The following is a 26,465-nucleotide window of genomic DNA, read 5'->3' as shown; positions in this document are numbered from 1 at the left end:
GTGGCTTTAACAAAGGAAGTCAGAAGCTCATCTCGGGGTAAAATGTGACCCCAAGATTGCGAACAGACTGGTTTAAGCTCAGACTGTCGCCAGGGAGAAGAGAAGGATGGAGTCAGTAACTAGGGAACCGAGTTTGGAGCGGTGACCAAAAGGTTTGACTTTCAGGATTTTCAATTGGAGGAAATTTCTGCTCATCCAGTACTGGATGTCGGATGAGTTGTCTGATAATTTAGCAACCGTGCAGGAGTCGAGGGAGATGGCGCTGAGGTTGAGTATACACGTGAAAACTAAAAATAAGCTTCCTACAATTTTGTATGAAAAACATCAGATCAAAACTGAAAGACCGTGCCATCAGAAACCAGCAGACAGCTTCGGAAATAAGAAAAGTGCAGAGCAACCAAGGGGCAAGAATCAACCAGGGCCACAGTGAAAAATAATGGGAACAGGACAAGGAATGTTAAAAAGATAAGCCGTAAGACTTTGTGCCTTAAAGTGCGGAGGATTCGCAGTAAAGTGGATGAATTAATCGCACAAATAGATGTAAACATGTATGATATAGTTGGGATTATGGAGACATGGCTGCAGGGTGAGCAGGGATAGGAATTGAAAATCCAGTATTGAGGAAGGACAGACAGAAAGGTGAAGGCAGTGGAGTTCCATTGCTGGTTAAAGAGGAAATTAATGCCATACTGAGGAAGGATATTAGCTCCGACAATGCAGATTTAACTGGGTGGAGCTGAGAAACACTAAGGAGCAAAAATCATCAGTGGGATTTGTACATAGACCCCCCCAAACTGCAGTGGCAATATTGGGAATGACATTAAATTAGAGATGCATATGATTAAGAAACAAAGAACAAAGAACAGTACAGCACAGGAAACAGGCCCTTCGGCCCTCCAAGCCTGTGCCACTCCTTGGTCCAACTAGACCAATCGTTTGTATCCCTCCATTCCCAGGCTGCTCATGTGACTATCCAGGTAAGTCTTAAACGATGTCAGCGTGCCTGCCTCCACCACCCTACTTGGCAGCGCATTCCAGGCCCCCACCACCCTCTGTGTAAAAAACATCCCTCTGATATCTGAGTTATACTTCGCCCCTCTCACCTTGAGCCCGTGACCCCTCGTGATCGTCACCTCCGACCTGGGAAAAAGCTTCCCACTGTTCACCCTATCTATCCCCTTCATAATCTTGTACACCTCTATTAGATCTCCCCTCATTCTCCGTCTTTCCAGGGAGAACAACCCCAGTTTACCCAATCTCTCCTCATAGCTAAGACCCTCCATGCCAGGCAACATCCTGGTAAACCTTCTCTGCACTCTCTCTAACGCCTCCACGTCCTTCTGGTAGTGCGGCGACCAGAACTGGACGCAGTACTCCAAATGTGGCCTAACCAGCGTTCTATACAGCTGCATCATCAGACTCCAGCTTTTATACTCTATACCCCGTCCTATAAAGGCAAGCATACCATATGCCTTCTTCACCACCTTCTCCACCTGTGTTGCCACCTTCAAGGATTTGTGGACTTGCACACCTAGGTCCCTCTGTGTTTCTATACTCCTGATGACTCTGCCATTTATTGTATAACTCCTCCCTACATTATTTCTTCCAAAATGCATCACTTCACATTTATCCGGATTAAACTCCATCTGCCACCTCTCCGCCCAATTTTCCAGCCTATCTATATCCTGCTGTATTGCCCGACAATGCTCTTCGCTATCCGCAAGTCCAGTGGACTTACTTTTGTAATTATGGGTGACTTTAATCTGCATATAGATTGGGCAAATCAAATTAGTCACAATATCGTAGAGGAGGAATTCCTGGAGTGTGTATGGGATGGTCTTCTGGACAAATACTTTGAGGAATCAATTTGGGAGCAGGCCATCCTAGACTGGCTATCATGTAATGAATAATTAGCAATTTTTATGTGCGAGACCCCTTGGGGATGAACGACCATAACACGATAGAACTTTTCATTAAGATGGAGAGTAGCACAGTTGATTCTGAGATTAGGGTCCTGAATCTTAATAAAGGAAACCAAGATGAAATTAGGTGCGAGTTGGCTAGGATGGATTGGGAAATGTTGCTTAAAGGGATGATGGTGGATCGGCAATGGCAAACATTCAAAGAACGCATGGGTGAACTGCAACAACTGTTCATTCCTGTCTGGCACAAAAATAAAATGGGGAAGGTGGCCAAAGCATGGCTTCCAAGGGAAATTAGAGGTAGTATTAGATCCAAGGAAGAGGCGAGAATAAACAACAGAGCTGAGGATTGGGAGCTGTTTAGAATTCAGCGAAGGAGGACCAAGGGACAGATTAAGAAGGGGATATAGAGAAGGAGAGTAAACTTGCAGGGAACATAAAAACTGACTGTAAAAGTTTCTATGGAGATGTGAGGAGAAAAGGATTGTTGAAGACAAATGTAGGTCCCTTACAGTCAGAACAGGGGAATTAAGAAATGGCTGACCAACTAAATACATACTCTAGTTCTGTCGTCACAAAGGAGGACATAAATAACATACCAGAAATGTTGGAGAACACAGGGTTTAGTGACAGAGAGGAACTGAAGAAAATTAATATTAGTAGGGAAACGGTGTTGGGGAAATTGATGGTATTGAAGGCTGATAAATCCCCAGGGCCCGATAATCTACACCCCAGAGTACTGAAGGAAGTGGCTCTAGAAATAGTGAATGCATTGGTGGTCATCGTCCAAGATTCTATAGACTCTGGAACAGTTCCTATGGATTGGAGGGTAGCTAATGTAACCCCATTATTTAAAGAGGGAGGTCGAGAGAAACGGGGAATTATAGACCAGTCAGCCTGATGTTGTGGGGAAAATGCTAGAGTCCATTATAGAAAATTTAATAGCAGAGTACTTGGTAAATAGTGGCAGAATTGGACAGAGTCAGCATGGATTTACAAAAGGGAAATCATGCTCAACAAATCTACTGGAATTCTTTGAGAATATAACTAGTAGAGTTGATGAGGGCAGCCAGTGAATGCGGTTAATTTAGACGTTCAGGAGGATTGCGACAAGGTCCCACATAAGAGATTAGCATGTAAAATTAAAGCACCTGGGACTGGGGGTAGTGTATCGAGAGCGATAGAAAACTGGTTGGCAGACAGGAAACAGAGTAGGAATAAACAGGTCTTTTTCCAAATGGTAGGCAGTGACTAGTGGGGTACCGCAGGGATTAGTGCTGGGACCCCAGCTATTCCCTCTATAAATTAATGATTTAGATCAGGCAACTAAATGTAATATCTCCAAATTTACAGATGACACCAAGCTGGGTGGGAGGGTGAGCAGTGAGGAGGATGCAGAGATGTTAGTGTGTGATCTGGACAAGTTGAGTGAGTGGGCAAATGCACGGCAGATGCAGTTTAATATGGATTGTATGTTATCAAGAAGGAGTTAGATAGAGCTCTTGGGGCTAAAGGGTTCAAAGGGTATGGGGAGGAAGGCGGGAACAGTTTACTGAGCTTGATGATCAGCCATCATCATAATGAATGGTGCAGCAGGCTCAGAAGGGCTGAATGGCCTCCTCCTGCTCCTATTTTCGATGTTTCTCTATGCCAGCATTGAAAAAGACAACTCTTCTTAAAACGGTGTTGACATTCTCACTGACAAATCACCTCTCCTGCAAATGGCACCCGTGCCTCTGATTGGCCATATCGAATGAAAATTAAGGAAGTATAGTTTATCTTCTTCCCCCTCTTGAAATAGAACCACACCACCATACAGGGAATGCTCACTTAAAGCTATGGTTGTGTTCCTGAACATGGCTACTTTAAGTGAAACAACCGTAGTGAACCATGGGTTCCCACAAGAATCAACATCAAAGACAGAGTTAGGCTCCTTCAGACACATCCCGCTTGGAAAAACCAACATACAAGTTAAAATATTGTAACAATCATGTGCAGCATTCTGCATTCCTAGATTAAATAACTTGAAAATTAAAATACATTCAATATATAACATAATAGACAATAAATGTAAAATATTTTAAAATATACTCATTTACAGTACAGTACATTTCGATTGACCAGGTTCCATCTAGTGGCCGAGATTGGTTGGTAGCAGACTACTGACACCAACCAACATCTGCCACTACATTGAGCTCTGGACTTCAGTGTTAGTTCAGAATGGGAGCAGGGGAAAGAAGTGGCTGAGGAACAAACTCTGGGGACGAAATGGGGACTTTATGGGCGGCATGGTGGCACAGTGGTTAGCACTTCTGCCTCACAGTGCCAGGGACCCCGGTCCCATTCCAGCCTTGGGTGACTGTCTGTGTGGAGTTTGCACATTCTCCCCATGTCTCCGGGTGCTCCAGTTTCCTCCCACAGTCCAAAGATGTGGTTAGGTGGATTGGCCACAGCAAATGCGTAGGGTTACGGGGATAGGGCAGAAGGGAGGGTTTGGGGCGGATGCTCTTTCAGAGAGTCGGTGCAGACTCGATGGGACAGATGGCCTCTTTCTGAAGCATAGCAATTCTATGGTATCTATGGTTAAAGAAAGAAGGAAGAACGGGAGGCACAGCCGGCAGCGAGGGAGAGGGGGACAGAGGGCGAGTGCGGAGCACTGGAGGAAAGGTCACGTACAGGCACAGCAGGAAGTCTGTGGCAAACAATGTTGAAGTGAAACTGGCAACATTAAATGGATATGTGACTACTTAATTGATGACATTAAAAATGAAACAACATTAAGTGGGGATTTAGTGTTCAGTATGCACCCAGGCCCCATAGAAAAGATGAAAATCAATCAAGGCAAGTAAGAATCAGTAAATTAGAATTAGAATTAGAACAGTACAGCACAGAACAGGCCCTTCGGCCCACGATGTTGTGCCGAGTAAAGTGTAATCCAGACAACAAAGAAATAATATCTGCTCCATCGCACGGTCCAATCACTATCCATACAACAACTAGCTCAGAATGCTTCTTACCTCCAGCTCAGCAGGAATCAGGGGGCTCGAGTAGGAATCTGCCAGTTGCTTCAGAGTGTACATCTCTACTGACTGGTGCTTAACAGCCTTGCCTGTGCCAGAAAAGCAGATGTGAACTGGGTTGCCAAAGTCTCAGGTGAAAATTATTCAATTGATATTTGCTCTGGCTGATTCAAAGCAGATCACTTCCCCTGAATTTCACAGTGGGTCACTTACCGATCGCATGAACGGGACTTTACCAACACAACATACCTCAATACTCCCTGCTTTCTACCCCACTCCTCAATGACCTTCCATCATTCCTATTTTCGGCTCATTCACTTGCCCACCAAACCCTACTAAACTGGACATGACTTCTGGTCACCACTAAATTTTAGGATTATAGAATCCCTACAGTGCAGAAGGAGGCCATTCACTCAATGAGTCTGCACCGACCACAATTCTACCCAGGCCCTATTCCCCTAACCCCATATATTTACCCTGCTAATCCTCTGACACTAAGGGGCAATTTAGTGTGGCCAATCAACCTAACCCGCACATCTTTGGAGTGTGGGAGGAAACCGGAGCACCCAGAGGAAACCCATGCAGACACAGGGAGAACATACAGACTCCGCACAGACAGTGACCCGAGGCCGAAATTGAACCCGGGTTCCTGGCGCTGTGAGGCAGCAGTGCTAACCCACTGTGTCACTATGCTGCCTAAATTGTTTTGTTTTGTGTTGATTAATCTATCAAAATAGAACCACATCCCAGGGATTGAACTAGTGGAGCCAAGCACCATGCAGGACACCAAAGTTAAAAGGAGTGCAAGATGACAGTGAATCAGGTACCAGTGGATTGGTTAGTGCAATTTTGGCTTGTAAAGTCTGGCGAGTACAAGGGAAAAGAGGGGAGGGATTCCACAGTTCGACCACTCTGAAAATTAACAATAGCATCAAAATGTGGCTGATAGGAGTGTCTCAAAGATTCAACTCCATTCTCATTTCACACTTACCTCCAACTGCAAGGAAGCAAACTTTCCCAAGAAAAAAAGTTACATCGACATAGGCCAGAGATGCCTTCACAGTTTCTACACTGGAATTAAAGCAAACAGAGATTAATGGAGATCTTTCTCAAAAAGGAAAGAGACAATGTAATGATGTTAATATGGTACAGAGATGATTCATGCTCTTTGCCCTTTTGGGCCCCTTTTAACGTATACAGCTTGTATGAAAGCAGGTCCTTACTTTGATGATGTTCACCCTGTGCTTGATTTTTGTTTCACTGTTTCTGTTGTTGTGTATTAGGAAGAAAACCAACAGTAGCTGCCACACGCTCGGAATAGCAAGCTCTCTGCAGCTCTGCATTGTCAAACTCTGAACTTAATTATTTATCTGCTTACTTTAATCCACTGAGCATCACAGATAAATTATCCAATCTGTGACAATGACACTGTCAACAGTCCGAAAGACGTGCTGGTTAGGGTGCATTGGCCGTGCTAAATTTTCCCTCAGTGTGCCTAAACAGGCGCTGGAGTGTGGCGACGAGGGGTTTTCACAGTAACTTCATTGCGGTGTTAATGTAAACCTACATGTGACTAATAAATAAACTTTAACTTTAGAACATTGGTGAGGCCACTCAGAGTAGTGTGCACAGCTTTGGTCTCTTTCGGACAGATTTGGGACTTGTATTGGAGGTAGTTCAGAGAAGGTTCACTGGGCTAATTCCTGAGATGAAGGGGTTTGCCTTATGAGGAGAGGTTGAGCCCACACTCATTGGAGTTTAGAAGAATGAGAGGTGATCCTATTGAAACACAGGATTCTGAGGGGGGGCCTGATAGGGCTGATGTTGAGTGGGTGTTTTCCCTTGTGGGGGAATCTGGAACAAGGGACGGCACGGTAGCACAGTGGCTAGCACTGCTGCCTCACAGCGCCAGGGACTCGGGTTCGATTCCCGACTTGGGTAACTGTCTGTGTGGAGTTTGCACATTCTCCCCGTGTCTGCGTGGGTTTCTTCGGGTGCTGCGGTCTCCTCCCACATTCTGAAAGACGGGGTTAGGGTGCATTGACCCGAAATGCGCCGGACTGTGGCGACTAGGGGAATTTCACAGTAACTTCATTGCCATGTTAATGTAAGCCTTACTTGTGACTAATAAATAAACTTTTGTTTCAAATTAAGGTGTCTCCCATTTCAGATGGCACTGAGGAGGAATGTTTTCTCTCAGAGGGTTGTTAATCTTTGAAATTCTCCCCCCCCGGAGAGCTGTGGGTGCTGGGTCAGTGAATATATCCGAGGCTGGGCCATGTATTAATGTAAGACTACTTGTGACACTAATAAATAAAAACTAAAAACCTCAAATGAGAATTTACAGTGTCAATTATGTTGAGTAATTATCAGGGTCAAATATAATAATACATCACAAACAACTTGATTTCTATTGCCTGCGTTCAGACACAATTTTAGCACTGATGAATACAGCATAGAGGGTGAGCCTTTAATTGAGATTGCTATTATTCCAGATTGTTCTTATTCCAGGTGATCAGAGTTAAGTTAGTGTATTGGTCCCAATCCAAAGGAAAAACATCACGTTGAATTCCAGACTTTAAAATTATGTAATATAGTTTATCCCCACAACTTGTTAATAGTGATTAATTCTATAGTTCGCAGGCTATTGTTCGCACTGACTGTAGTTTCAAAGCCTGTTTTTTGAGACAGTCCCTCATTGATAAAGGAACTAAAACTCCAGGCGGCTGTAAGTTAGAATTCCTGGCTGTGACATTGAACTTCTGATAAACCAGTCTATAGCTTTTTCTAGTGAAACAGAAGCTGATTGGGGGAGGGGGTGGGGGAAGAAAAAACAAAGCTGAGAGGTAAAATCAGAGCCACTGGTCAAAAGAAATACAGAGCTCTCGGAGTTCAGTATTTCAGCAGGAGAACAGTGGCACAGTGGTTAGCACTGCTGCCTCACAGCTCCAGAGACCCAGGGTCGATTCCTGGCTTAGATGACTGCCTGTGTGGAGTTTGCACACTCTTCCAGTGTCAGCGTGGGTTTCCTCCGGGTGCTGCGGTTTCCTCCCACAATCCAAAGATGTGCGGGTTAGGTGGATTGGCCATGCTAAATTGCTGCTGAGTGTCAGGGGGACTGGCTAGGGTAAATGCATGGGGTTATGGGGATAGGGCCTGGGTGGGATTGTGGTCGGAGCAGATTCGATGGGCCGAATAGCCTCCTTCTGCACGTTGAGATTCTATGAACAGTACAATGGCTGCAGGAAAGCTGTGTGCGTTAGACAGCTAGGGAAGAAAGTCATCATACAACTGGATCTTCAGGGGGGTTTAAACTAATTTGTCAGGGGAGTGGGAAAAGGAGTTGTAGTCCAGAAGTCAGTGAGGGTGGTGAGGTATTGGGGAAGGTATCAGGGTCAAGGGTGGGTACCGGTAGACAGGAAGGTGGGTTGAAGTGTGTCTACTTCAATGCAAGGAGCATCCGGAACAAGGTGGATGAACTTGGGGCGTGGATTGGTACTTGGGACTACGATGTTGTGGCCATTACGGAGACGTGGGTAGAACAAGGACAGGAATGGTTGTTGGACGTTCCGGGGTATAGATGTTTCACTAAGTGTAGGGAAGCTGGTAAAAGAGGTGGAGGAGTGGCATTGTTAATCAAGGATAGTTTAACGGCTGCGGAAAGGCACTTCGAGGGGGATCTGCACACTGAGGTAATATGGGCTGAGGTTAGAAATAGGAAAGGAGCGGTCACGTTGTTAGGAGTTTACTATAGGCCCCCAAATAGTAATAGAGATGTGGAGGAAGAAATTGCTAAGCCGATTATGGATATGTGTGGGGGTCACAGGGTAGTTGTCATGGGGGACTTTAACTTTCCAAATATTGATTGGAACCTTTGTAGGTCAAATAGTTCGGATGGGGCAGTTTTTGTGCAGTGTGTGCAGGAGGGTTTCCTGACACAATATGTGGATAGGCCGACAAGAGGTGAGGTCACATTGGATTTGGTACTGGGAAATGAACCGGGCCAAGTGTTAGATTTGGTTGTGGGAGAGCACTTTGGAGATAGTGACCACAATTCGGTGTCTTTTGTTATTGCAATGGAGAGGGATAGGGCCGTACGGCAGGGCAAGGTTTACAATTGGGGGAGAGGTAATTATGATGCGATTAGGCAAGAATTAGGGGGTATAAGTTGGGAACAGAAACTGTCAGAGAAAGGAACTAATGAAAAGTGGAACTTTTTCAAGGGACAAATACTGGATGTCCTTGATAGGTATGTCCCTGTCAGGCAGGGAGGAAATGGCCGAGTGAGGGAACATGGTCCACGAAAGAGGTGGAATGTCTTGTGAAAAGAAAGAGGGAAGCTTATGTAGGGATGAGGAAACAAGGTTCAGATGGCTCGATTGAGGGTTACAAGTTAGCAAGGAATGAGCTGAAAAAGGGGCTTAGGAGAGCTAGGAGGGGACACGAGAAGTCCTTGGCGGGTCGGATCAAGGAAAACCTCAAGGCCTTTTACTCTTATGTGAGGAATAAAAGAATGACCAGGGTGAATTAGGGCCGGTCAAGGACAGTAGTGGGAACTTGTGTATGGAGTCAGTAGAGATAGGCGAGGTGATGAATGAATACTTTTCTTCAGTGTTCACCAAGGAGAGGGGCCATGTTTTTGAGGAAGAGAAGGTGTTACAGGCTAATAGGCTGGAGGAAATAGATGTTCGGAGGGAGGATGTCCTGGTAGTTTTGAATAAACTGAAGGTCGATAAGTCCCCTGGGCCTGATGAAATGTATCCTAGGATTCTTTGGGAGGCAAGGGGTGAGATTGCAGAGCCTTTGGCTTTGATCTTTGGGTCCTCGCTGTCCACGGGGATGGTGCCAGAGGACTGGAGAATGGCGAATGTTGTTCCTCTGTTTAAGAAAGGGAATAGAAATGACCCTGGTAATTATAGACCGGTTAGTCTTACTTCGGTGGTTGGTAAATTGATGGAAAAGGTCCTTAGAGATGGGATTTACGACCATTTAGAAAGATGCGGATTAATCCGGGATAGTCAGCACGGATTCCTGAAGGGCAAGTCGTGCCTCACAAATTTGATAGAATTTTTTGAGGAGGTAACTAAGTGTGTTGATGAAGGTAGGGCAGTTGATGTCATATACATGGATTTTAGTAAGGCATTTGATAAGGTCCCCCATGGTCGGCTTATGATGAAAGTGAGGAGGTGTGGGATAGAGGGAAAGTTGGCCGATTGGATAGGTAACTGGCTGTCTGATCGAAGACAGAGGGTGGTGGTCGATGGAAAATTTTCGGACTGGAGGCAGGTTGCTAGCGGAGTGCCACAGGGATCAGTGCTTGGTCCTCTGCTCTGTGTGATTTTTATTAATGACTTAGAGGAGGGGGCTGAAGGGTGGATCAGTAAATTTGCTGATGACACCAAGATTGGTGGAGTAGTGGATGAGGTGGAGGGCTGTTGTAGGCTGCAAAGAGACATAGATAGGATGCAAAGCTAGGCTGAAAAATGGCAAATGGAGTTTAACCCTGATAAATGTGAAGTGATTCATTTTGGTAGGACTAATTTAAATGTGGATTGCACGGTCAAAGGTAGGGTTCTGAAGACTGTGGAGGAACAGAGAGATCTTGGGGTCCATATCCACAGATCTCTGAAGGTTGCCACTCAAGTGGATAGAGCTGTGAAGAAAGCCTATAGTGTGTTAGCTTTTATGAACACGGGGTTGGAGTTTAAGAGCCGTGGGGTTATGCTGCAACTGTACAGGACCTTGGTGAGACCACATTTGGAATATTGTGTGCAGTTCTGGTCACCTCACTATAAGAAGGATGTGGAAGCGCTGGAAAGAGTGCAGAGGAGATTTACCAGGATGCTGCCTGGTTTGGAGGGTAGGTCTTATGAGCAAAGGTTGAGGGAGCTAGGGTTGTTCTCTCTGGAGCGGAGGAGGCTGAGGGGAGACTTAATAGAGGTTTATAAAATGATGAAGGGGATAGATAGAGTGAACGTTCAAAGACTATTTCCTCGGGTGGATGGAGCTATTACAAGGGGGCATAACTATAGGGTTCGTGGTGGGAGATACAGGAAGGATATCAGAGGTAGGTTCTTTATGCAGAGAGTGGTTGGGGTGTGGAATGGACTGCCTGCAGTGATAGTGGAGTCAGACACTTTAGGAACATTTAAGCGGTTATTGGATAGGCACATGGAGCACACCAGGACGATAGGGAGTGGGATAGCTTGATCTTGGTTTCAGATAAAGCTCGGCACAACATCGTGGGCCGAAGGGCCTGTTCTGTGCTGTACTGTTCTATGTTCTATGGATAAAAATACCAAAAAGGCTGATTGCATGAGAAGAATCTGGAAAGATGCACTGTTTGGTGGATATTGTATCTTTGGCACTCGGTGTAGTAAAGCTACCGTCAGATTGCACTTCAGACCTAACTCCTGCATGAATTGAGGAACTGAAACTCCACCTGGGAAAAACAATGTTCTGTGGAACTGCATGTGGTGCAATGTGTGCTGTGGGGAACTGCCAGTAAATCCCAGAGATCTATCTTTGTTTTATCAGTATCATGCCTGTTAACTCAGGTTTAACTTGTATTGATTTGATCGATACAGTAAACGTTCTTTACATCTGTAATCTTATCCATCAGGTTGTTCTGGGGTGGTTTGGGACTTTTGAATCTGTTATTTTAGTGATCTCCACAGGAATTCTAACAAGTGTCAGCTTCGGCACAATGGTACCGCTTTCATCTTCAGAAGCAGAAGACCGTGGGTTCAAGCTGCACGCAAGACTTGAGCATGTAACCTCAGCTGACACTTCAATATAGTGCTGGGGGAATGCTGCACTATCAGAGGTGCTCTTCTTTTGATGGGACATTACACCAAGTCCTCCCTCTCAAGTGGATGTACACTTGAAGACAGAAGGAGGTCTCCTTGATGCCCTGGCCAATATTTATCTTTTTTAATTCATTTCTGGGATGTGGGTGTCGCTGGCTAGGCCAGCATTTATTGCCCATTTCTAATTGCCCCTCGAGAAGGTGGTGGGTGAACTGGCTTCTTGAACTGCAGCGGTCAATCTGGTGTAGGTACACCCACAGTGCTGTTAGAAAGGGAGTTCCAGGATTTTCACCCAGCAACAGTGAAGGAATGCAATATATGTTTCCAAGTCAGGATGGTGTTTGGCTTGGAGAGTGTTCCCATGCACCTGGGTGGTACAGGTCATGGGTTTGGAGGTTGTGGTTGAAAGAAACTTGATGGGTTGATGTAGTCAGTACATCTTGTAGATCATAGAATCATAGAACCCTACAGTGCAGAAAGAGACCATTTGGCCCGTCGAGTCTACACCAACAACAATTCCACCCAGGCCCTATCCCTGTAACCCCATGTATTTATCCTGCCAATCCCCCTGACACTAAGGGGCAATTTAGCATGGCCAATCAACTTAACCAGCACGTCTTTCGGACTGTGGGAAGAAACCGGAGCACCCGGAGGAAACCCACACAGACACGGGGAGAATGTGTAAACTCCACACAGTCACCCAAGGGCGGAATTGAACCTGGGTTCCTGGCACTGTGAGGCAGCAGTGCTAAACACTGTGCCACCATGCCGCCCACACGGATGGTACACACAGCTGCCACTGTGGGTACTGTGGTGGAGTGTGTGAATATTGAAGGTGGTGGATAAGGTGCTAATCAAGCGGATTGCTTTGTCCTGGATGGTGTTGAGCTTTTTGAGTCTGTTGTTGAGTCTGTACTCATCCAGGCAAGTGGAGAATATTCCGTCACACTCCTGACTTGTGCCTTATAGATGGTGGAGCGAGTCAGGAGGTGACTTTTTCTCTGCAGAATTCCTAGCCTCTAACCTGCTCTTGTAGCTGTAGTATTTATATGGCTGGTCCAGTTCAGTTTCTGGCTAATGATAACCTCCTGGATGTTGATCGTGGAGGATTCAGCAATGTAAATGTCATTAAATGTCATGAGGAAATGGTTTGATTCTCTCTTATTGGCGATGGGCATTGACAAGCTTGTGTGGTGCAAACGTTACCTGCCAACTAATTGGTTATTTATCTTATTGCTGTTTGTGGGAGCTTGCTTTGCACAAATTGGTTACCACATTTTCTAAATTATACCATAGAAACATAGAAACTCTTCAGTGCAGGACGACGACATTTGGTCCATCGAGTCTGCACCGACAACAATCCCACCCAGGCCCTATACCCGATACTCTACCTATTTACCCCGCTAATCCCTCTAACCTATGTATTCCAGGACACCAAGGGGCAATTTAGCATAGCCAATCTCTGACCTGCACATCGGAGTGTGGGAGGAAACCGGAGCACCCGGAGGAAACCAACGCAGACACGGGGAGAACGTGCAAACTCCACACAGACAGTGACCCAAGCCAGGAATTGAACCCGGGTCCCTGGCGCTGTGAGGCAGCAGTGCTAACCACTGTTCTACCCACCGTAACAGCAACTACACATTAAAAGTACTTTTATTCAATTTGTAAAGTACTTCAACAGACAATAAAAGAGGTGAGCATACTGTACCTCCGGGTTTCCTCCGGGTGCTCCGGTTTCCTCCCACAGTCCAAAGATTAGCCATGCTAAAATTGCCCCTTAGTGTCCTGAGATGCGTAGGTTAGAGGGATTAGCGGGTAAAATATGTAGGGATATGGGGGTAGGGCCTGGGTGGGATTGTGGTCGGTGCAGACTCGATGGGCCGAATGGCCTCTTTCTGCACTGTAGGGTTTCTATGATTCTATGATGATTCTAAGAAAAAAATCTGAAGAACTGCCCTTGGTAGGTTAGAAATCTCCACGAGTGCTGCTCTCCTGGCACCAATGGATAATATATAGAGCCAGGATTTGACAGTGACTAGATTGAAGTGCGGCACTGCTGCCTCACAGTGCCAAGGACCCCGGTTCGATTCCCGGCTTGGGTCACTGTCTGTGTGGAGTTTGCATGTTCTCCCCATGTCTGTGTGGGTTTCCTCCGGGTGCTCCGGTTTCCTCCCACAGTCCAAAAATGTGCGGGTGAGGTTGATTCGCCATGCTAAATTGCTCCTTAGTGTTAGAGGGATGTCAGGGGGATTAGGAGGGTAAATCTGTGGGGTTACAGGGATAGGGCCAGGGTGGGATTGTAGTTGGTGCAGGCTCGCTGGGCCGAATGGCCTCCTTCTGCACTGCAGGGATTCTATGATTCTATTCTAAGTGATGCACTTTTAAAGGCAATTGCAACTCACCTGTGCTGACTACGCAAATCCATGAGGAAGACAATGAGATCTATCCGTGGTCTGGTGTGCTCATTCTCCACAGGTAACGGTAGGCGTTTCGCTAAGTGACTAAACAAAAATAAGCCAGTTTCAGAGTTATACTGGGATCTCAACTGCAAATCCTTTGATAAATCGGAGATGGCTACATGTTAGCTGTCATTGTATTTGGTGAATAGGTTTGTGAACACAATTCGAGACAGAAATGCAATGATGGGAGATGTCCGATTATATGGGTGACATCCCACAGTGCAGAGAAACAGTGCTACCCTCGTATTAGTATAACATGAGAAGTCCTTAAAGCTAGCCCTCAGCAGCATACACACAGGACTGAAATTGAACTTGCTTCAACATGCACGGTGGCAGTGGTTAGCACTGCTGCTTCACAGCACCAAGGACCCGGGTTCCATTCCCAGCTTGGGTCAGTGTGTGGAGTTTGCACATTCTCCCAGTGTCTGCGTGGGTTTCCTCCAGGTGCTTCGGTTTCCTCCCACAGTCTGAAAGACGTGCTGGTTAGGTGCATTGACCCGAACAGGCGCCGGAGTGTGGTGACTAGGGGAATTTCACAGTAACTTCATTGCAGTGTTAATGTAAGCCTTACTTGTGACTAATAAATAAACTTTTCATCCACCAAGCATAGAAAGGACTTCTCCGTTTCTTTAACTATGATGTGCCGGGTAAATAGATATGTCGAGGGGGAACTGTCGCCGCATACAGATTTACCCAGAGAGCTCTCATGTCAGTGAATAAAAATCCAATTACTTAAAACATTCATTTGGGCGTTTTCTGTGGCTCATGTCGCAAACAAATGCATCATTTTGTAATGGTAGAAACTGCCGTGTCGTTCCAAGCAAAGCAAGATATGAACTCTTCCTCTGCTCATTCCCGACCGGAGTTCCCAACCATTTGTCCATTCTACAAAGTGAATTTTTCTTGAATCGTTCTTGCCTCGTGACGAATAAAAGTTTAAAAATAATCTTCTCTAATGATCGCCATCTCTGTTGTTTAACAAGTCTAACTCTGTCTCCTCACAACTCACTTTCTCATTTCACAGACTCTTTATGGGTGTAGGAGACCATTCATAGAATCATCATAGAATCCCTACAGTACAGAAAGAGGCCATTCGGCCCATCGAGTCTGCACCGACCACAATCCCACCCAGGCCCCACCTCCGTATCCCTACATATTTACCCACTAATCCCTCTAACCTACGCATCTCAGGACACTAAGGGCAATTTTAGCATAGCCAATCAACCTAACCCGCACATCTTTGGACGGGTTAGGTTCAGCCCATCAATTCTGCACTGACTCTCGGAAAGAGCATTCTACCTAATCCTACTCCCCTGCCTTATCCCCGTAACCTTGCACATTCTCGCTTTTCAGATAGCGATCCAAGTCCCTTCTGAATACCTCGATCAAAAGTTTGTTCCAAACTCCAACTGCCCTCCGGCTGAAAGAAACTTCCACACATCACTTCTACTGCTTTTGCCCATTTAGAATCTGTGCCCTCTAGTTCTTGATGCTCTCTTGAGTGAGAACAATTTCTCACTATTTGCCCTGTCCACACCCCTCAGGGTCTTGAATGTCTCTATCAAGTCTCCTCTCAGCTTTCTTTTCGCCAAGGAAAACAGCCCTAATCTCTCCAATCTATTCTCATAGCTACAGTTCTGTATCCCTGGAATCATTCTTGAGAATCTCCTCTATACTCTCTGCAATGCCTTCATATCTTTCCTTCAGTATGATGCCCAGAACTGGATGCAGTGCTCCAGATAAGGCCTAACTAGCATCTTATACAAGTTCAACATGACCTCCTTACTCTTACGCTCAATGCCCTGTTAATAAAGCCTAAGATACCATGTGCTTTATTAACTGCTCTCAACATGCCCTGCCTCTTCAATGGCCTATGTACATAAACACCGAGGTCCTTCTGTCCCTGCACCTCCTTCAGAGTTTATCCCTTTATTTTAAGCTGTCTCTCCGTACTCTTCCTGTCAAAATGATTGACTTCCCGCTCCTCTGCATTGAACTTCATCTGCCACTTGTCTGCCCAATCCACCATTGTCCTTGTGAAGTTCAAGACTATCCTCATCACAAGTGATAGCGCTTCCAATCTTCATATCATCTGCAAATAATGAACTCATGCCCTGAACACCACAGTCTGGGCCACAAATATATATCAGGAAGAGTGAGAGTCCCAACACTGAGCCCTGGGGCACTCCACTGCAAACTTTCCTCCAATCTGAAAAATAACCATTTGTCACAGCTCTGCGTCCTGTCACTCGGCCAATTTCTTATCCAAGTGCCTATTCTCCATTTTATTCTATGAGCGAGAGTTTTGCTCACGAGTCTGTTGTGCGTTTCTGTATCAAATGCCTTTTGAAAATTCAGATACAAGTCAACAACCAATCTCAGTTACCTCCACAAAACAACTCCAGAACTTTAGTACGGCCACATTTGGAATATAGTGTACAGCTCTGGTTGCCACACTACCAGAAGGATGTGGATGCTTTGGAGAGGTTTACCAGGATGTTGCCTGGTTTGGAAGGTATTAGCTATGAGGGGAGATTGGACAAACGTGGTTCGTTTTCACTTGAACGACGGAGGCTGGGGGGGGCGACCTGATAGAGGTTTACAAGATTATGAATGGTATGGATAGAATGGATAGTCAGTCTTTTTCCCAGGGTAGAAATGTCAATTACTAGGGGACAGAGGTTTAAGGGAAAAGGGGGAAAGTTTAAAGATGTGAGAGGCAAGTTTTTACAGAGGGTGGTAAGTGCCTGGAACTCGCTGCCAGAGGAGATGGTAGAAGCAGGTACATTAGCAACGTTTAAGAGGCTCCTTGACAGACACATGAATAGGCCGGGAATAGAGGGATATATTTTAAAGTTTATCTATTATTGTCACAAGTAGGCTTACATTAACACTGCAATTAAGTTTCTGCGAAAATCCCCTGCTCGTGTAGAGGCAAAAGCTCTTTAGTTTAGAAAGGCATCATGTGTCAGTGCTGGCGTGGTGGGCCCGAAGGTCCTGTTCTTAAAGTTACTAAAACATGGTTTTCCCTTAATGAATCCATACTGGCTTTCCTTTCTTATTTTTATCCATTTATGGAATGTGGGTGTCAGTGGCTAGACCAATTGCCCTTCAGGTGGTGCTGAGCTGCCTTCTTGAACAGCTGCAGTCCTTGTGGTGTAGGTACACCCACAGTGCTGTTAGGGAGAGAATTCCAGGATTTTGACCCAGTGACAGTGAAGGAATGGCATATATATTTCCAAGTCAGGATGGTGAGTGACTTGGGAAAGGAACCTTCAGATGATGGTGTTCCCAGGTATCTGCTGGCTTTGTCCTCCTGGGTGGTAGCAGTTGTGGGTTTGGAAGGTGCTGAGTGAGGAGCCTTGGTGATTTTCTGCAGTGCATCTTACAGATGGCGCACGCCGCTGCCACTGTGCGTCAGTGGTGGCGGGATGGAACGTTTGTTGAAGGGGTGCCAATCAAGCAGGCTGCTTTTCCTGGGTGGTGTTGAGCTTCGTAAGTGTTGGAGCTGCACCCATCCAGGCAAGTCACAGAGGTTTACAGCATGGAAACAGGCCCTTCAGCCCAACTTGTCCATGCCACCCTTTGTTTTTAAACCCCTAAACTAATCCCAATTGCCCGCATTTGGCCCATATCCCTCTATACCCATCTTACTCATGTAACTGTCTAAATGCTTTTTAAAGGACAAAATTGGACCCGCCTCTACTACTACTTCTGGCAGCTTGTTCCGGATACTCATCACCTTGTGTGTGAAAGAATTGCCCCTCTGGACACTTTTGTATCTCTCCCCTCTCACCTTAAACCTATGCCCTCTAGTTTTAGACTCCCCTACCTTTGGGAAAAGATATTGACTATCTAGCTGATCTATGCCCCTCATTATTTTATGGACCGTTATAAGATCACCCCTCAGCCTTCTACATTCCAGAGAAAAAAGTCCCAGTCTATCCAGGCCCTCCTTATAACTCAAACCATCAAGTGCCGGTAGCATCCTAGTAAATCTTTTCTGCACTCTTTCTAGTTTAATAATATCCTTTCTATAATAGGGTGACCAGAACTGTACACAGTATTCCAAGTGTGGCCTTATCAATGTCTTGTACAACTTCAACAAGACGTCCCAACTCCTGTATTTAATGTTCTGGCCAATGAAACCAAGCATGCTGAATGCCTTCTTCACCACTCTGTCCACCTGTGACTCCACTTTCAAGGAGCTATGAACCTGTACCCCTAGGTCTCTTTGTTCTGTAACTCTCCACAATGCCCTACCATTAACTGAGTAAGTCCCGCCCTGGTTCAATCTACCAAAATGCATCACCTCGCATTTATCTAAATTAAACTCCATCTGCCATTCGTCAGCCCACTAACCCAATTGATCAAGATCCCATTGCAATCCGAGATAACTTTCTTCACTATCCACTACGCCACCAATCTTGGTGTCATCTGCAAACTTACTAACCATGCCTCCTATATTCTCATCCAAATCATTAATATAAATGACAAATAACAGTGGACCCAGCACTGATCTCTGAGGCACACCGCTGGTCAGTGGGGAGTATTCCATCACACTCCTGACTTGTACCTTGTAGATGGTGGACAGGCTTTGGGGAGTCAGGGGTGAGTTACTTGCCGAAGGATTCCTAGCTTCTGACCTGCTCTGGTAGCCATAGTATTTATACGGCTAGTCCAGTTCAGTTTCTGGTCAATGGTAACCCTCCCAGAATGTTGATGGTGAGGAATTCCTTAATTCCAAAGGCAGCAGATACCTGGGAACGCCATCATCTGAAGGTTCCTCTCCCAAGTCACTCACCATCCTGACTTGGAAATGTATCACCATTCCTTCACTGTCACTGGGTCAAAATCCTGGAACGCGCTCCCTAACAGCACAGTGGATGTACCTACACCACAGGGAATGCAGCAGTTCAAGAAGGCAGCTCATCACCACCTTCTGAAGAGCAATTAGGTCTAGCCAATGACTCTCACATCCCATAAATAGATAAAAATTATTAAGGGAAGACTAATAGTAATGCCATTGAATCACAGAATTCCTACAGTGCAGAAGGAGGCCATTCGGCCCATCGGGTCTGCACCGGCACTCTGAAAGATCATCTCACCCGGGGCCATTCCTCCACCCTATCCATTTAATCCCATGCATTTACCATGGATAATCCACCTAATCTACACATTTTAGGACACAAAGGGGCAATTTAGTATGGCTAATCCACCTAACCGGCACATCTTTGGAATGTCAAGGGACAATGGTGAGATCCTCTCTTGCTGGAGATGGTCATTGCTTGGTACTTGAGGTCCATAAAATAATGAGAGGCATAGATGAGGTAGATAAGTCAACATCTTTTCCCAAAGGTACGGGAGTCTAAAACTAGAGGGCATAGGTTTAAGGTGAGAGGGGAAAGATATAAAAGGGTCCAGAGGGGCAATTTTTTCACACAGAGGGTGGTGAGTGTCTGGAACAAGCTGCCAGAGGTAGTAGTAGAGGCGGGTACAACTTTATCTTTTAAAAAGCGTTTAGATAGTTACATGGATAAGATGGGTATAGAGGGATATGGGCCAAATACGGATTGGTTTCGTGGTAAAAACTGGGCAGCATGGACAAGTTATGGCCGAAGGGCCTGTTTCCATGCTGTAAACCTCGATGACTCTAAAGTTGATCTTTCTCTACACCCTAGCTACGACTTTAACACCATATTCTGTACCCACTTCTTTCATTCTTCCCTATGTACTCTCTGAAAGGTTTGTTTTGTCTGTATAGCCCGCAAGAAACAATACTTTTCACTGTATCCCAATACATCTGGCAATAATAAATTAAAGTCAATCCTAATCTTGTTTAACAACCTGCTGTGAAGCACCTTATTGAATGCCTTCTGAAAATCCAAGTACGCTAACATCCTTACAGACCCTGTTAGTTACACCCTCAAAAACTATCGGTAATGAAACAGTGGCCCTTTCATAAATCTATGCCGACACTGCCTAATTTGCCAAGTGCCCTGTTCTCAATATTCAGATTCGAGCATTTTCCTAATACAGATGCAGATCAGGCCAGCTGGCCCTACCGTTCATTTTCTCTGTCGCCTTTCCGAAACAGTGGTGTTACATTCCAATCCACAGGGAGCGTCCCTGAATCTGCTATCTTTCCAGCTCTTCTAAAACCCTGGAAATATCTGGTCAATGGGCACCCTGGGGGGATTTGTCAACTTTTAGTTCAACCAATTTCTCCACTACTTTTTCCTCTATTAATTTATTTTTAATCCCTCACTTCTCCACAATTCAGACTATCTCCTTTCTGCCTTCATTTCCCTCTTGGTCATCCTTTACTAATTTTAATAAACATTCACCATATGGACTTACCAGTTTTTTGGACAAAATTGGAACAGAAGAACATAAGAAATAGGAGCAGGAGTAGGCCATCTAGCCCCTCGAGCCTGCCCCGCCATTCAATAAGATCATGGCTGATCTGAAGTGGATCAGTTCCACTTACCCGCCTGATCCCCATAACCCCTAATTCCCTTACCGATCAGGAATCCATCCATCCGTGATTTAAACATATTCAACGAGGTAGCCTCCACCACTTCAGTGGGCAGAGAATTCCAGAGATTCACCACCCTCTGAGAGAAGAAGTTCCTCCTCAACTCTGTCCTAAACTGACCCCCCTTTATTTTGAGGCTGTGCCCTCTAGTTCTGGTTTCCTTTCTAAGTGGAAAGAATCTCTCCATCTCTACCCTATCCAGCCCCTTCATTATCTTATAGGTCTCTATAAGATCCCCCCTCAGCCTTCTAAACTCCAACGAATGCAAACCCAATCTGCTCAGTCTCTCCTCATAATCAACACCCCTCATCTCTGGTATCAACCTGGTGAACCTTCTCTGCACTCCCTCCAAGGCCAATATATCCTTCCGCAAATAAGGGGACCAATACTGCACACAGTATTCCAGCTGCGGCCTCACCAATGCCCTGTACAGATGCAGCAAGACATCTCTGCTTTTATATTCTATCCCCCTTGCGATATAGAAGCGATATATAGCGATATGGAAGCCTCTTCATTTAATCTAACACTATCTCCACAAAGCAAAGGCAGACTCAGATCCCATTGGTTTGAGCTGGACTTGTACCAAATTCCCAGGGGGAAGAGAGAACTGTGTAAAACCTTCCAGAATATCTGCATACTGCCTCAGTAATTGGTATTCTGATAAGAGATCGAGGGGATTGCTAGAACGCATCACTGAACAGTTTACTCCTGTACCATCAACAACAATTTTCCCATGTTGCATCTGACAACAGTAGCTTCACTGCAGTGTTAATGTAAGCCCACTTGTGACACTAATAAATAAAACTTTAAAACTAAACGTAGTTTTAAATGATTATAGCAAAGGATTCAGCCCATCATGTCTGCACAGACTCTGTTAGAAGCAATGATTGTTACGGTGTGGATAACGTTTAAATGATTTTGGTGCTCCTTGCGGGACTTACACATTCACTTCAAAAGACTTGTTCTCCTTCAGGATCGCCGCTGCAAGTTGGTCCAGATGAAGACCTTCAGCTCCCACCAACTGCAACAGGAAGAGAAGAAATAAATCTCTCCAATTCCGAATTCTCCTGCAGTCAAAACATATTTAGTGACATGGATCCAGCCACTGACTGAAGGCACCAATAATTGACAGGTACATTTGGTGCCTTCTCAAAGTAGCTAAAACCTCAGCAGCAAATTCAGTCCAGCCAGGGAAAGAGGGGAAAGAATCATGGCCAAGCCTCATCCTTCATCACGAATGTTCAGAGAAACATAGAAACTTGGCCTCAGCTACTTTCTGTGGTAGTGAATTCCACACATTCACTACTCTCTGGGTGAAGAAATTTCTCCTCACCTCAGTTCTAAAAGGTTGACACCTTATCCTCAAACTATGACCCCTAATTCTGGACTCCCCCACCATCGGGAACATTCTTTCTGAATCTACCCTGTCTAACCCTGCTAGAATTTTATAAGTTTCTATGAGATCCCCTCTCACTCTTCTAAACTCCAGTGAATATAATCCTAACCGACTTAGTCTCCCCTCATATGACAGACCTGCCACCCCAGGAATCAGCTTGGTAATCCTTCGCTGTACTCCCTCTATAGCAAGGACATCCTTCCTCAGATAAAGACTCCAAAACTGACACAATACTGTAGGTGTGGCCTCATCAACGCCCTATACAATTGCAGCAAAACATCCCTATTCCTATACTCAAATCCTCGCGTTACGAATGGTCTCACCATTTGCCTTCATTACTGCCTGCTGTACCTGCGCACTTACTTTCAGTGACTGATGCACGAGGACTCCAAAGTCTCGCCGAGTATCCACCTCTCCCAATTTACACCCATTCATGTAATAATCCGTCTTCCTGTTATCACTACCAAAGTGGATAACCTCACATTTATCCACATCATACACTCAGCCTGTCCAAATCACCATCATTATTACCCACCGCCAAATTAACAAACAGATCAGGAGGAGGAATGGAGAGGGGGACTCAGAGGATGGGATTGACAAGGTGACTGGAAGAGGGACACATCAACAGGAGGCCATTCAGCCCATCATGTCTGCGCCAGGAAAGGGGGGGGGGGGGGGGGAGGGCAGGTAAAGGAGGCAGTAAAGGTGAGTGAGTGAGATTGAGGAAGCGTGAGTGAGGGGGAGAAGAGGAAGGGGAAGGAAGTGAGTGAGGGAGTGACTGGGGGTGAGGGGTCGTGAGGGTGAGCAGTGTGTGTCTCTCTCATCAGCACAGTGTGAGGGGGGGGTGCTGGTTTAGGGATTGGGGGGTGAGGGTGCTGAGGGTGAGGGGCTGGGTAGTGGGGGATGAGGGGTTGGATGGTGAGGGGTTGGATAGTGAGGGGTTGGATAGTGAGGGTGAGCGGGTGCAGTGTCTCACCAGCGCGGTGAGTGAGGGAGGGGAGGGTGAGGGGGTGGGGGTGAAGGTAGTGGGGGTGCAGTGACTCACCAGCGCGGTGAGTGAGGGTGCTGAGGGGGGGTGAGGGTAGTGAGGGTGAGGATGGTGAGGGGCTGGGTGGTGGGGGTGAGGGGCTGGGTGGTGGGGGTGAGGGGCTGGGTGGTGGGGGTGAGGGGCTGGGTGGTGGGGGTGAGGGGCTGGGTGGTGGGGGTGAGGGGCTGGGTGGTGGGGGTGAGGGGCTGGGTGGTGGGGGTGAGGGGCTGGGTGGTGGGGGTGAGGGGCTGGGTGGTGGGGGTGAGGGGCTGGGTGGTGGGGGTGAGGGGCTGGGTGGTGGGGGTGAGGGGCTGGGTGGTGGGGGTGAGGGGCTGGGTGGTGGGGGTGAGGGGCTGGGTGGTGGGGGTGAGGGGCTGGGTGGTGGGGGTGAGGGGCTGGGTGGTGGGGGTGAGGGGCTGGGTGGTGGGGGTGAGGGGCTGGGTGGTGGGGGTGAGGGGCTGGGTGGTGGGGGTGAGGGGCTGGGTGGTGGGGGTGAGGGGCTGGGTGGTGGGGGTGAGGGGCTGGGTGGTGGGGGTGAGGGGCTGGGTGGTGGGGGTGAGGGGCTGGGTGGTGGGGGTGAGGGGCTGGGTGGTGGGGGTGAGGGGCTGGGTGGTGGGGGTGAGGGGCTGGGTGGTGGGGGTGAGGGCTGGGTGGTGGGGGTGAGGATAGTGGGGGTGAGGATGGTGGGGGTGAGGATGGTGAGGGGTTGGTTGGTGAGGATAATGAGGGTGAGGGGCTGGGTGGTGAGGGTAGTGAGGGGGGTGAGGGTAGTGGGGGTGAGGGTCGTGGGGGTGAGGGTAGTGGGGGTGAGCGGGTGCAGTGTCTCACCAGCGCGGTGAGTGAGGGAGGGGAGGGTGAGGGGGTGGGGGTGAAGGTAGTGGGGGTGCAGTGTCTCACCAGCGCGGTGAGTGAGGGTGCTGAGGGGGGGTGAGGGTAGTGAGGGTGAGGATGGTGAGGGGCTGGGTGGTGGGGGTGAGGGGCTGGGTGGTGGGGTGAGGGGCTGGGTGGTGGGGGTGAGGATGGTGGGGGTGAGGATGGTGAGGGGTTGGATGGTGAGGATGGTGAGGGGCAGGGTAGTGAGGGTAGTGGGGGTGAGGGTAGTGAGGGTGAGCGGGTTCAGTGTCTCACCAGCGCGGTGAGTGAGGGAGGGGAGGGTGAGGGGCTGGGTGGTGGGGGTGAGGATGGTGAGGGGCTGAGGGTAGCGGGGGTGAGGGTAGCGGGGGTGAGGGTAGCGGGGGTGAGGGTAGCGGGGGTGAGGGTAGTGGGGGTAGTGGGAGTGAGGGGGGTGAGGGGGTGCAGTGTCTCACCAGCACGGTGAGTGAGAGGGAGGGGCTGGGTGGTGGGGGTGAGGGTAGTGAGGGTAGGGGGGGTGAGGGTAGGTGAGGGTAGTGAGGGGCTGGGTGAGGGGGTGCAGTGTCTCACCAGCACGGTGAGTGAGTGAGGGAGGGGCTGGGTGGTGGGGGTGAGGGTAGTGAGGGTGAGGGTAGTGAGGGTGGTGAAGGGGGGTGAGGGGCTGGGTGAGGGGGTGCAGTGTCTCACCAGCACGGTGCCGCTGTTCAGATCCGGGTGTTTGTTCTGCGGCTTCAGCACCGCCATCGCGCGCCCGCATCCAAACCGCCCGCCCCGGGACCACGTGATCAGGAATATGTTAATGCCAACGTCGCCATTGGAACCGTCCGTATGCATAAATTAATAAATTAGCGCCTCATTACGGCGGAGGCGGAGTCACAGCGACACCGACAGGCCGGATGACCGCCGGTCACAGCGACACCGACAGGCCGGAGGACTGCCGGTCACAGCGACACCGACAGGCCGGAGGACCGCCGGTCACAGCGACACCGATAGGCCGGAGGACCGCCGGTCACAGCGACACCGACAGGCCGGAGGACCGCCGGTGACAGCGACACCGACCGGTCGGAGGACCGCCGGTCACAGCGACACCGACAGACCGGAGGACCGCCGGTGACAGCGACATTGACAGGCTGGAGGACCACCAGTCACAGCGACGCCGACAGGCCGGAGGACCGCCGGTCACACCGACACCGACAGGCCGGAGGACCGCCGGGCACAGCGACACCGACAGGCCGGAGGACCGCCATTCAGTTACTCTATTCACATGGGATAGAGGGGCTCCTATTATTCCCTATTTATATCAATGACATAGGTGACAGTGTGGGAGGTAGAATTAGTAAATGTGCAGATGACACAAAGATTGGTTAACAGTGAGGCAGAGTGTCTTGGGCTACAAGATGATAAGTGCGGAATCAATGGGCCGAGGGGTCTCTTCTGCACTGCATGATTCTTTACTGGAGGACAATTCCGCCCCCCACCTCCCCGCCCCCCGCCCCCTGTCCCCAGCCTCTTGTGACTCTGGTACAATTGAAGAATTGCATTTCAAAGATAGAAGCAGAAAATGCTGGAAAAAACCCAGCATGTCTGGCAGCAAATGAGGGGAGAGATGTAGATCCACATGACCGTTTTGGGGGTTCAGACAAAGAGTCCCTATTAATTGTACTGGAACTCTGTTTCTACAGAGTTACTCTAGGGCAGCACGGTAGCACAGTGGTCAGCCCTGCTGCCTCATAGCCAGGGACCCGGATTCAATTCCCGGCTTGGATCACTGTCTGTGTGGAGTCTGCACATTCTCCCCGTGTCTGCGTGGGTTTCCTCCGGGTGCTCCGGTTTCAAAGAACAAAGAACAAAGAACAGTACAGCACAGGAAACAGGCCCTTCGGCCCTCCAAGCCTCTGCCGCTCCTTGGTCCAACTAGACCAATCGTTTGTATCCCTCCATTCCCAGGCTGCTCATGTGACTATCCAGGTAAGTCTTAAACGATGTCAGCGTGCCTGCCTCCACCACCCGACTTGGCAGCGCATTCCAAGCCCCCACCACCCTCTGTGTAACAAACATCCCTCTAATATCTGAGTTATACTTCGCCCCTCTCACCTTGAGCCCGTGACCCCTCGTGAACGTCACTTCTGATCTGGGAAAAAGCTTCCCACCGTTCACCCTATCTATCCCCTTCATAATCTTGTTCACCTCTATTAGATCTCCCCTCATTCTCCGTCTTTCCAGGGAGAACAACCCCAGTTTACCCAATCTCACCTCATAGCTAAGACCCTCCATACCAGGCAACATCCTGGTAAACCTTCTCTGCACTCTCTCTGACGCCTCCACGTCCTTCTGGCAGTGCGGCGACCAGAACTGGACGCAGTACTCCAAATGTGGCCTAACCAGCGTTCTATACAGCTGCATCATCAGACTCCAGCTTTTATACTCTATACCCCGTTC

General features: G+C 47.8%; 1 protein-coding gene across 1 annotated transcript in view; it reads right to left on the bottom strand.

Moving 5' to 3' along the window:
• The window catches only part of LOC144508943 (centromere protein M-like), a 30,968-nt gene extending 6,167 nt beyond the window's left edge, over window positions 1-24,801 (bottom strand). Inside the window, exons 1-5 of the mRNA XM_078237157.1 lie at window positions 24,714-24,801; window positions 21,693-21,772; window positions 14,157-14,255; window positions 5,934-6,013; window positions 4,940-5,031 (exon numbers count right to left, since the gene is read on the bottom strand). Coding sequence (XP_078093283.1) covers window positions 4,940-5,031; window positions 5,934-6,013; window positions 14,157-14,255; window positions 21,693-21,772; window positions 24,714-24,770 — 408 coding nt within the window. The 5' untranslated portion in view covers window positions 24,771-24,801. The remainder of the gene's footprint in view (window positions 1-4,939; window positions 5,032-5,933; window positions 6,014-14,156; window positions 14,256-21,692; window positions 21,773-24,713) is intronic.
• Window positions 24,802-26,465: the final 1,664 nt, after the last annotated feature.

The sequence above is a fragment of the Mustelus asterias genome, chromosome 21 (assembly GCF_964213995.1).
Source record: "Mustelus asterias chromosome 21, sMusAst1.hap1.1, whole genome shotgun sequence".
In the NCBI taxonomy this organism is placed as follows: domain Eukaryota; kingdom Metazoa; phylum Chordata; class Chondrichthyes; order Carcharhiniformes; family Triakidae; genus Mustelus; species Mustelus asterias.
Note: the sequence above shows the minus strand (reverse complement) of the source record. Positions and strands in the feature narration are given on the sequence as shown.